We start from the raw sequence: 12,768 nt of genomic DNA, 5'->3' as shown, positions 1-12,768 counted from the left end.
TCTTGTAAAAATCCTTTTGCCTCCAACAATGAACATCCTATAGGAATACTTTGAGAAATTTGGTTTGAAGTTGTCCTCCATGGCCCCTGAAATCCGGTCACTTTTCATTTATATTATTTCCATGCAAGATTTTCATTAAAAAAAATATAGCAGTATCTTTTTGGTGAGTACCATAATGTGGATTCTAAACCCCCTCAAGCTAAAGTTGTTTCTACCTTTCATACCCTGCAAAAGGGCTGAGGAACTCTCCCTACTGACTAGGAGGCTGCTCTTGACCTGCCTCTGACTTTCCAAAGACATGCCATGACATCACACAGAGATGTGTCCTCGCATCCCTCTAGTTGTGGCTGGCCCACCTCACCCCACGCTGGGCCACCATTCAGAACCCCTCACCTGTTTAGAACAAGTTGAGCATTCTTGCCACATAAACAGGAGTCCAAGACTCTCAAAACAGAGTCTTAGGCTGTTCTGCATTCCAGCTGAAGCAGGTCAGACAAGGATCTATCTGTTTGTGGCCAAGAAGGTCGGGTGAGGTTACAGAATTCCTCAAAGGCAGGGAGCTGGACAACTGAGCTCCTGGTCAGAGCAGAATCCAGCCCCTGTGTGGGCTGCTCCAGTGTACCCAGCCTCGGGCGGGTCCTCCTTATTCCTGATGTTTCTCATACACAGCCTCTCTGGATTGGTGGTCTGATGCAAAATAATCACAAATACATATCCCCTCCCATCTAGACTCTGAGAAATACTTCCCAAAGCTACTTCTACCTGGTTGGTCTCCTCAGGAGCCGGCTAAAGGAAGTCCCCAGGCCAGCTCAGGACCAGCCTTCTCTGATCTAAAGAGGTAAACCCAGAGATTCATTCAATAAATGTCTTCATCGAAGAGTTTTCAAGCTCCTACTGCGCTCTACACTTTTTTCCAGGCTCTGAGGCCACAGTGGAGCTTGAGCTTATCTTTAAGTGGAGGAAGGTGACAATAAGCAAACAAACACACAAGAAACTTGGAGGGCGCCTGGGTGGCTCAGTTGGTTGAGCGACTGCCTTCAGCTCAGGTCATGATCCTGGAGTCCCGGGATCGAGTCCCACATCGGGCTCCCTGCTCAGCAGGGGGGTCTGCTTCTCCCTCTGACCCTCTTCCCTCTCGTGCTCTCTGTCTCTCATTCTCTCTCTCAAATAAATAAATAAAATCTTTAAAAAAAAAAAAAAAGAAACTTGGAAAAGCCCACACAATGTATCACCTGAGAGTCAGGTGATATTTCGAACTAGGATATTATATTTTCTTATATATTACTTATATTTCGAACTAGGATATTAAATGCACTTTAAATTCAGTTCAATCTGAAGAGTCTCTGAGCATCTCCAAAGGAGTCCATTCGGCTAGGGTGCTTTCTGGTCTCTAAATATTTAGAATACGATGGTGAATATGTGAGAGAAATTTCTTCTGGCTAAAGTAGCCAGGAAGGGTTGAACGAGTGGGGTGCCTCAAGTTCAGGTTGTAAGCCAGGGAGAAGTAAGAAACCAGCAGCTAGGGATAAGAACAACAGAAGAAATAAAACAGGATGGCTGCTTCCAAATGGGGATTCAGGGAAGGCCTGTCTGAGGAGGGTAATGTTTTGGCTGGGATGGAAAAGCCAAGAAGGGATAGGCCATGTGGAGATTGGAACATTCTAAGCAGAGGGAACAGCCAGTGCAAAGACTAGAATGAGCTAGGAAGAGACTGAAGGTCTATGTGGCTGGAAGGTCTGAGCAAGGAGGAGAATGACATGTACTGTCAGAAAGGGAGGTAGAGGATTTTGCTTCCTGTGTGATAGAAAGCTATGTAGGACACCTAAAGCTTGATATGAAAGACAAGAGATGGGAGAGAGATGGAGGGGAGGACATCTATGTTCAGACAAGGGCACCCTCTAGGAGGAACACCTGGGGCCTGACTGACAGAAGCTAATCAGGCAAGTGAGGCCCACTGAGCTGAAGATTGTCCCACTTCAGAGCAAAAGACTCTGGAGGTCTGGCAGGCATCCCTTCAGCAAGAACAGGATCCAAAGAGTCGTTTAGTAAGTCCCTCGAGATGGCCCTCCTGGTTCCACACGAAGACCCCCTTAGGCAGGGGCCACACGGACCCAGGAAGTGGAGCTTGGATTTGGTTGTGCATGTCCTTCCCTACCCTGAAAGAAAACCGTCTCCAGCATCCTACCACTTCTCCCTGGCTTACAACCTGAACTTGAGGCACCCCACTCGTTCAACCCTTCCTGGCTACTTTAGCCAGAAGAAATTTCTCTCACATATTCACCATCATATTCTAAATATTTAGAGACCAGAAAGCACCCTAGCCGAATGGAATCCTTTGGAGATGCTCAGAGACTCTTCAGATTGAACTGAATTTAAAGTGCATTTAATATCCTACTTCGAAATATAAGTACATTAAAGGAAAAGACAAGGCTGTCCTCCCTTCGTCTCAACCATGCCTGACCCAGGGCACACCAACCATGCTGTAGAAGCAAGCCGCCTTGCAGTCACCTGACCCATCAGGAGTGACCAGAGCCCATAAGGAACCTCTCCTTGTGGCACAGGTAAACCAGTCTTGGCCAGACCACTCCCAGCCTACACACGAGTTCCTGAAATCATGTACTACCCGTGAACTTACCACTGATCTCTGGGTTAATTAGAAAACAGGAAACCTGGCTATAGAAACAAAATGGATTATCCTGCCAGCCCTGCCAGGGGCCTGTGACTGAGATTCTTGAGGGCCTCAAGTCATAACCGATCGCTTTCTCTGTGTGAGTGTGTTTACACCTCCTCTCCAGCAGAGACTTGCTGGCTTCCTCAGCTCTCCTTAGCAGACACACTTAGCTCATCTCTGGCCCCATGCAGGCTTGGATGTCACGATGTGTCTTCTTCTCTTCTTGGGAGACATGCTAGGCCCTGCATTAGGAGAGCAAGGGCTCCTGCTTCTCCACACCCAGCCACAACTCTCTTTCTCTCTCTCCCTTTGCTAAAGCAAATGGAACCCATAGGACAAGGATGTCCCAACCAGATCACCCCTACAGTCCCACTTCTATAGCACTTTCTATTGGAAGCACTCATTTGGCCATTAATTCCCAAGAAATGCAATTGCCTTCATTATTATGCTTATCCTCTTAATTTGTATCCTCCCTGAAGGTAGAATCCATGTGGACGTTCTCTGATCTGCCACAGAACCCATGATACCATTAGTCTCCAGGCATACGTTTAATGCACAGGCCTGGAACACAATGAGCACACGCACTCAATGCTTGGGGATGGAATGCCCCCCTGCTCAATTAGAGCATCAAGGAGAAGAAATGACACCATAAGACAGACATGTGGAGCCACACAGGCTTGAGAACAAGCCTAAATTGGGGATTTCCTTGTTTGGCCATAAAACATCAGGGCCACAAAGCCAGCGATCCCCAGGCTAAGACGAAGCACATCAGTTACTGTGGGAGAATCCAGAAAAGGCATGCTTTCCATGTAGCCGCCACTATGCTTGTGGCCAGCCTTTGCAAGTGAGTCCTCAGGCAAATGCAAGTACCTCCTGGTCTTTCTAGACACTGTCCCCAGCACCTCATCGACAATGTCCACACTACCAGGAGCCCCTATCCAATATTCACATCTACTGTTCAGTCAGTGGTGGCAAGTGGGAATAGATAAGAACTGTGAGTAACCATGCACTCACTACTCATTGCCAGCTCACCAACATCAGGACTGGGGCCCTAGTTCTCATAAGAGCCCAGAGGGAAGGCTGATTTGTTTTCAACCTTCAAATATCATCTGTCCATAAAACTAGAGAAGAACCTTCTAGAAGAACCTACCCTTTGCCCTTAGCTCATCCTCTAGTTTCACCCATGCTGTACTGGCTTACACTGTAATAGTTCAGTGGTTCTTTCTTCTTCCACACGCATCAAAGGCAATCAGCATCTGGCACCCATACCTCTCCCTTCACCCTCAGCAGGCTTACAGAGGCATTCTGACAGATGCATGCTCTGGGTTACATGAGAGTGAGTCCTACTCTCTGGCTTCATGTACCCATGAAATGGGAGGTACCACAAAGGCTTTTCTCTTGTGCCATCTCTTTTTCCAGAGAGGGTCCCTAGGACATCTGACTGCCCATCAGGTCCAATGTCTCAAGAGAAGAGTGCATATCAACCATGATTAAGACCATGAAGCCAGGGACTGCCTGATGTGACAGCAAATGTAAGTGGTCATCTCACTCATGAAGATCTATTTGCAGGGTGAAACCAAGCAAGGACCCAGAGAAGTATGCAAGGGAACTCACTTCTTCCTCTTCTATACCAGTCAGGTCCCAGAAGTAGCCCAGCCGCATCTGTAATCTCTTCCAGTTTTCAAGAAACATGGTAGCTTAAAGAGAAAGAAAAAATTCTATTAAAGAGTGGATTTTGAGTACCCTTTGGGTTCACCAATGGAGGTGGAGGATAAACCTGAGATTTCAAATTTAGGGACTCTCTTTAAAGCATTTATTCCCTTCCTCCTACTTCTAGCTGGAACTGCTCAAACTATTGCACATCCTTTAAGAGCCCAATAGATACACGTAAAGGAGACACACCAGCACACACAGATGCATGCACCCCTCCCCATTTCTAGGTTTTGAGAAGAGGGCAAACAGTGATCTCAAGAAATGAAGGAAGGATGGAAAGATGAAGAAAACAAGTATGGAAGGATCTATAGTCTTTTTTGACAAAGCTCATCTTCCCTACACATACATTCTTTCTTCCTGCACCTTCCTCAGAGTTCTCACTCATTTTCTCCCATCTTTCTTTCTTTTTTTTTTAAAGATTTTTTGTTTATTTTTTAACAGTGAGAGAGGGAACACAAGCAGGAAGAATGGGAGAGGGAGAAGCAGGCTTCCCGCCAAGCAGGGAGCGCGATGTGGGACTCGATCCCAGGACCCTGGGATCATGACCTGAGCTGAAGGCAGATGCCTAACGACTGAGCCACCCAGGCGCCCTCCCATCTTTCTTTCTGTCTCCAGTACCACATCCCTTCTCTGGGCCCCAGCTATCCTGTCCTGAGGTTATGTACCACCTGACTTCAGTGTCTCAGCCTTCCAAGCCCAGTGGCATGTGGCCGACAAGAGTATTCCCCCCTAGGGGCATTCACCCAGGCTTCCATTTGTTTAGCAAGTAGCTGCTGAGTGCCTCCCATACCCACATGCCAGTCAGTCTGCCTGCTCCACCCTCAGCCCCTTGAAGGGCCGCCCAACATGCTCCAAGGAGAACCAGCACCCTCCACTCGACAGCAGAGGCTCATTACACCAGTACTGAACACCTCATCCAGAGCCTGCTGATGGACCATACGGTCCTCTCTTTTGAAAACTGGAACTAAGAGATACAAAGAGAAGCAGAATTGGGATGAACCATGCAGCACCTGAAAGGAGAAAGGGCCAAGATTTCAGAGAGCTCCTCTAGCTCCAGTCCCCCAGAGGCCTGGCTCCCTTTCATTACCTGCATCCAGGAGCTTGCTTCTGGTTTTCTTATAACACCTCTCTTGTTCTTTGAGCAAGCTGGAATAAACTTCCAATCCTGCAAAAAGAACTGGGCCCAACTAAGGTATCTGTAATACGCAAAACACCATTCTAGACATCATCAGAGAGATTAGGTGAATCTAATGTGGATTTTGCTCTCAAACTGTCGACAGTCTATAGGGAAAGACTGTAAATAGCTACAATACGAGGCATGAAGTGCTCAGGGCCTTAAGAATGACACCGTAAGGAGCTGTGGGCATGCAGCAGAGGGAGTGTGCTGGCTGCCAGAGAAGCCATCTGAGCCGAGTCTTGAAGAACAATGGCATTTGGGCAGTGAAGAAGGGGCTGGGAGGGGGAGGATGCCAACACTCCCCCATCTAGACTTTCAATGGCTCCTTATTGTGTAAGTTCTTCTCTCTGGATGGGGGGACCTTGTGTATGTGGCCCGACCCATCTGTCTAAATCCATTCCCTCAGTCTGCCAACATACAACCTCACACCTGCATTGCTGCTAAGGTCACCTCCTCGCTGCCCTCCTCATCCCCAACTCACGCAAACTGTCCTGTGCCCCTATGCTACCCTCCACAGGCTACCCTCATCCTTTCCTGACCCACTCTGCTGGGGTCGCCCTCTCCTCCATGCTCCAACTGTCCTTAGGGTCTGGTGCCCTGGAAAAGAAGGGAAGTGACACTCCCTGAGGCCACCCCCGGGACACCACCCACAGGAAAAGCCTGGGCACCCTTCGCCACATGCCGCACTGCCCTGTTGGCTGCGACTCAGGTCTGCAGTGTTTCTATAATGGGACTGTAAACTTCCTCAGCTCTTAGCTGCCTGTTTGCCTTGGGCACAGCACAGAACTAAGCAGAATAAACACCTACAGACCGGCTGAATGTGCATTTGCTAAAAGCTCCATGTTTTACTTGGCACTATGTTACAGTGCACAGATTCGCAGGGTTTCTCCCTTGGATTTGCGGCTTTTTCATTTAAGTGCATCCTGACCTCCCAACACTGGCACTGGCCTGGGGATGCTCTGGGAATAAGGTGGGGAGGAGGGTGTCCCTCCTTTTCCTATGCTCTTCTCAGCACCTGAGGAGGGCTCCGCATACAGCACAATCCACAGTGCTTCCTGACTGCAATCTCTATGAAGAAGAGAAGTCAGAGCATGGGAACAGATGAGAGGGGCAAAGAAGTCACTGCAGAGGATTCATGAGGACAAGGGAGGCCCATCATAATGAGGAAGAGCAGCCCACAGCTCCTGGTGTATATTCTCTGCCAGGCACCATGCTAAGTGCTCTGCACCCATATCTCATTCACTTGTCCCAAGAGCACCGTGGGGGTGGGTATTCCTTCACCCATCTCACAGATGAGCACGATGATGCCCAAAGGTTAAGAACTTTGCCCCAGGTACATGGCATCTTGGTTAAGAGTGCTGACTTTTGTGACACGGAGCTAGATCCACACTGTCTTCTTGCCATGGATCCCCAGCTGGTAAGGAGCAGGACTGAGACACGCATCTAGGACCGCCTGGCCCCTAAGTCAATGCCCTTAACTTCTATTCAGAACGGAGTTCAGAAACCCTGGCCCTTTACTTCCCTTTTCAATAAGGCTTCACTCGCTTTCCAAAGTTCCCTGGAGTCTGAAGTGGAACCACAGAGGACCTGGGCCTGAAGACTCCACAGACCCAGGCCCTGCTGACTACCACCCTCCATGTACCCCCACTCCTGCGCAACTGACAGGTAGTCTCTCTGCGAAGAACCACTTCTCCCAGCCTTCCTCCTGGCAGACTGGGCCCCAGCCCAGGCCCACCCAGCACAGCACCACTGATCATAATAATCATGGTAATGAGAGGCAGTACTACTATTTTTAATCATAATTTGCAGGCAACCGTGCCCAGCAGCTCTTGACTACTGCAACCAAATACACAATCACATAAACACGGCCAGGCTGTTAAAAAACACAACTGAACCCCACGCTATGCCAGGAAGCTCTGACACATCCCACCCTTCATGCTTTTCCTGAGCTACCCCATGAGGGGGAGTGAGAGGGGCAGGGGTGGGGACAGTAAATTATCGCAGATCCCAGGGGGCAGGAGGCATCTGTTAATTACAGCTTTGAGGAAAGAGAAGAGGTAGTTGTTGGGGCTTGAGAGTGGTCAAGTACAACTGAAAATCAAGTTTCTCTACAACAAGGAATTACACACCCCAGGAAAGTCCATAAGGGATCATGGACCCAGCGTTATTAAGCTTTAGCTACTCAGTCATGGGAATCTCTTCAGACAAATGAATGGGAATTAGGATTGCAATATATCAAACACTGAATATGTATTCTGGATTCAAATCAGTTCCAGTGGATTTGAGGGTAATCATGAGATGCCCTGCTTGACAAGGAGACACAGAGCTGCTGCCTAAGACTCCCAGGCAACAAGCTTCAGCTTCAGCTGGTTCTACTGAAGCCCTCCTGTGAACAATTCCAGGGCCCTATGGTGACCAGTGCCACCTCCTCCTACTCCCTGCCCCTATTTCTGTGGGCTGACTACTTCCATGTGTCCCTGGGCAGTGGCTATTCCCCTAGGGAACAGAGAAGAGAGTGTCCCCTGGAAATGTTCCTTGGTGGCCTAGTAATATGGCAGTCTTTCCAGTCTGGTTCTATCTCCACCCAAGGAGAGGTCCCTTCTGGGAACAGAGAAAGCTTGTATTAGTACTCCCAGCACTACTGAGAACAGACCTCTCCCTCTCCCTCTCTCTTCTTCACACTTTCAGGAATGTGTGACTCATGGTCTCATCCTGGCATGTCCTCCCGACCCCATGGAGTCAGTGATAATCAAGCATCCTCTGCAGTGGGATCACGGCCCTGCTGTTCTGTGATCCAATGGGGAAACTAAGGGCCTGCATATCCAATGATGAGTAAAAAGTGAAAGTCAGGTGACTACTCAAGATGGGCTGAAACATGTAGACTTTGTTCCTTGTATGATATATGTGGGTGTGTCTCCTTGGAAATGTCCAGTTACCACAGGGGTTATTATTCTAGGTTATTCCATTCCAGTTTGTGAATAGAAAGAGAGAGAGAGTGTGTGTGTGTGTGTTTATGGTCAGATGACTACGGCCAGAGAAAGTTTATTACCCTAATACTCTGGGGGTAAAGGGAGAAGAAGGAAAATGAAGGAACTATCTGTTCTCTCCTTCACAAATCCCTTTGGTGGAAATACTGAAAACACTACTCTGGCATTAAGTAAAATCTCCACCATCTGCACTCATGGTGTCCCGGAAATTGCACAGAACCTGGAGTCAGGAGATCAGATTTGGGCCCACCTTCACCACCAGCGAACTCTGTGGCCATAGCAGTCACCCCACCACTCTGAGTGTTATAGTGACTATCTGTGACTTTACACATCTTAGCAGATATACCTGGAGTGCCTTATGGGTGTGCTAGGGATTTGCATTGGTTCAAATTCTGAATAAAGCATACATGAGATTAGCACAAGATTAATATCCTCTATGTTTTTAAAAAATATATAAAGCCAAGGAGGATATTCCTAGTTCTATTCACACATAGAAGTAAAAGAGAAAAAGCTATTGTCCCTAAAATACTTCTTGAGGTATGAGGACTAAATACTAAAGGGCATAAATCAAAGGATATGGGCTTTAGAGCATGGTCACTGTACCCATTTAAAGGTATCACCAAAATAAGCAAGGTTCATGATAACCACTTACCCCATAGAGCCATGAAGATGGAGAAGAAGACGGTGGCAGGGTTGTCAAACAGGTGGCTTGCCTTTGCCGTACCACAGGCTGAGCTGAGGTTCCAGTAATCACAGGACTTGTCGCACAGGGGACACATGGTGAAGGCATTCTGCTGGTCACACATCTCTTTGCTGCAGTAGAGAGAGGCTGCTGGGTCAAGTGGAGCTCGAGTAGGACCCACCCCAAGCAAATCACCCTAAAAACATCCCCCACTTCCAAATCCATGGCGGAGCTGATCAACTCCAAAAGTGGGGTGTGTTAAAGACGTTGAATTCTTTACCATGAGAGCATTACTCCTGTATTTTGTCAAAGAAGTGGGTGGGCCACTGCTGAGGTACAGATCCTATCACTAGGAGTGTCCTAACAGAAAATCAGTGAGCATCTGCCAGAGATGTTGTACACTGCATGATGCTTTATAAAGTCCCTTCAAAATGCACTGAGTCTAAAAGGTTGGTGGGGAGTACCACCAACTATGAATCCGTCACTTGTCTGAAGTTAGGTTTCACCATCTTCATGCAAGCTCAGGCTGTCTCATTAAAGCCTACTGGCTGCCTCACAAACATGTGAGACCTGGTCACAAGGAGAGGCAAATACAAGAGTGTGATTGGATCAACACAATCTCTTACTTCTCAAGGAGAAGCCATGTGGAGAAGAATGGAGTCAGAGCTGGGTTGGAAGCCCCTTTCTAAGTGCATCAGCTGCATAACCATTTGTAGAATGGGAATTAATAACCTCAGCCTAATAATAATGATCTAAACCATGAAATGGGATTAGGGGGAATGGAAGAATAAAGTAAATTCTTCCAAAGTCTAGGTTCTATGATACTTATAGAGTCAAAAAAACGTTAGCTATATTCTAACCTATTCTCAGTATATTTCTATTTAGTGGACTAATGAATATAGTTGAAATTCCATTCACTCTTTAGGTGATTAGCTAGATCCAATAAATTCAGGCTCATATGAGTGCTTGCAAATGAGAACCAAAGAACAACCAGCCCTAATCGGCTTCCCTACTGTCCCTCCACACTACATATTGGTAGGAAAATGAATGAACTCATCACTCTGGTGTGTAATATTTCCCCAGGGGAATGGATAGATGGTGAAGTTCACTGTTTGGGAGAACAGGGTGGAGAACTCAAGATTTCACGAAAATGAAGCATCGGCTGTTCTCACAGAGCTGCTGGAGACACACACAGTCATGGGGAGGCAGGGGGTCCTACTCTGAAAACCGCCGCTGTGTTTCCTCCAGAAAGGGACAGCAGAGGGCACTACAGAGCATGGCTGACAAGTGGGAGGACATTGCCAGGGTCAGCCGACTGGTACCCTGTGTGCTAAAGCAAGTGCTTAGATGAAAGCCAGAAGTCAAGGGATGCCTGGGCCCAGCTCCCCTTCATTAAGAAGATGAAGGGTTTTCCTGAGGGCTGTCACCGTCTTTCAAGTCCCGGCTTTCAGGCTTGTTTTTAATGAGCTATTAAGCCCAAAACCAAGAAAGGCCATTCTGTGTGAGAGAATGGAAACTCTAGGTCTCTGAGAGTATATCCTCATTCCTCCACTGACTCGCTGCTAAGCTCTCCATTGGCAAGTGTCAACAGCAGTGACTCATTCACAATGACAATATTACATAGTAACATCTTAATAATAAGTTCAGCCGTGCTGGTTTCACTTGGGCACGTTCCTATGGGTAACCGGAGAGCAAGGTTTATTCTAAGTCTTCTGGGTCCAACAATGTCCCCTGTATCGTTGAGGAGGAGTCACTACTTTCAGAGAGGAGAGTCCCCTCTTAGAAAACAGATTCACACAGGAAACTGTTGGTCTTTATAAATTATAGTAAGGAGCTGTGCTTTTAAGCCATGACTGAGAACATATAAGTTCCTTGGTGCTGCCCTTCAAATATGTGTGTCAGGGACATCACTTTGTTGTTTGGGGCTTTTTTTTTTTTTTTTTGAACACATAGACTTGGGGAAGGGATAATCCCTAGCCAACCTAATCCTAATCAAAACTAGTCAGTGCTAAAATGTCAGGAATCAAAAAGTGTTAGCAAACCAGCTAACAAAGTGCAAAGCACTTTGAAACATAAGTGCTGTGTCAGTTATTGGCTTTACAATGGGAGGACAGTCAACTACCAATCATTTGTACAAAATGGCAGCCACTATCGCATGGATACTCCCCAAATCATTTAAACTTGAAATCACAATGCTTTATAGGTATAGGGTCGTTTTGTTTATTTGTCTGTTTGATGCAAGCCATTTGAACAGAATTCTGGAGAAATTCTGCCTCAGGATGATATTAAAATGACTTTGTGTTCCCTGAGAGAGGATGCCTCTCTAGACAAGGCTGAAAGAGAAGCGGAAAGGTGAGGGAAGCTCAGCTAAAACTGAAATCACATCTGGGTTTTTCACTAGCTGCACAATCCACGGATTTCTAGTTAGAACCAACTGTGGCTATAAATCAAATGCTGTATTTCTTCAGTCTATTATTTTCTCTAGAAAGCACAAGAAGGTTGATAAATGGCCTGGCAGTCAGCTGAACCAGGACTCCAAAGTGAGTGGTGTTTTTAGTCAGTAACTCGTTGCTCATAAGTTTGGTGATACAGGGCTGTGCTTGCACAAAGGGAGATGGTGCAACATGGGAATTATTCCAGAAATTCAGACACAGCATCTGCTATTAAGGTCTCAGACCAAGGTAATCATTTTTTTTCAAGATGGTTTAGATCAATCAGCTTTTTTTTTAGCTTTTTTTAATGCTCCAGGCTTTCCTACCCATGTAAGCCAATGCCTAATAAATAGAACCAATCCTTTGGTAAGTAGAGAAAAGTTCTATAGATGTATCATGCACATATGGAATTATTACTCATAAGTGATATTTGTATTCATATATCCAAGTTGCTGGTGATAAAAGGTACCATTTAAACTTCCACATAATGTAAATTTTCTGCTTTTGATATTGTTATATGAGACATAACTATTATGTTATATGGTTATATGAGACATAGGTTATATGAGACATAACCATGAGGGGAAATTGGATGAAGGGCATGGTGGGCCCCTTTGTACTATCTTCCTATTAATCTATAATGTTTTCAAAATACAGCATTTTTAAAAATTATACATAGATAATAAATTCCAGGCTTAGTGTCAAAATTAGAAACCTCTAAAGTAACCCCAGGAATGGTACAAGTTTTTAATCATGCTTAGGAGTGGCTGACAGACATAGATCCCGGAAGAGTATGAATTTGTTTAGATTCAGCATTGGGACTTAAAGACTATTCTTTTGTTGATAGGGAGTGGTATTTTATGAGTTTTCGTCAAGCCCATCGAGCTTGGATTTTTGACGGCTATCTAATTATGATTAAAGAGCAGTTCTTTTAAAAAAATTCTTCATAATACACATAAGTGAGGAAGATGTAAATAATAGAAAAAAATTATCACACCCCACCCTGAGTCTGAAAATCCAACAACCAAAATTTCAGCTTTAAAACAGTCAATTTCAAACTTTTTTGACTGTGACCTACAGTTTAAAAACAATCTTTTCCATCAGAT

General features: G+C 46.1%; 1 protein-coding gene across 1 annotated transcript in view; it reads right to left on the bottom strand.

Annotated features, from left to right (window-relative positions):
• The window catches only part of ANO2 (anoctamin 2), a 363,940-nt gene that overhangs the window by 170,265 nt on the left and 180,907 nt on the right, over positions 1–12,768 (bottom strand). The window contains exons 12-13 of the mRNA XM_054507219.2: positions 9,201–9,361; positions 4,286–4,368 (exon numbers count right to left, since the gene is read on the bottom strand). Coding sequence (XP_054363194.1) covers positions 4,286–4,368; positions 9,201–9,361 — 244 coding nt within the window. The remainder of the gene's footprint in view (positions 1–4,285; positions 4,369–9,200; positions 9,362–12,768) is intronic.

This window comes from Mirounga angustirostris, unplaced genomic scaffold (genome assembly GCF_029215605.1).
Source record: "Mirounga angustirostris isolate CCGP_5_RB_7025 unplaced genomic scaffold, mMirAng1.0.hap1 SCAF_5, whole genome shotgun sequence".
NCBI classification, from domain to species: Eukaryota; Metazoa; Chordata; class Mammalia; order Carnivora; family Phocidae; genus Mirounga; species Mirounga angustirostris.
This window is presented reverse-complemented; position numbering and strand designations above follow the sequence as displayed.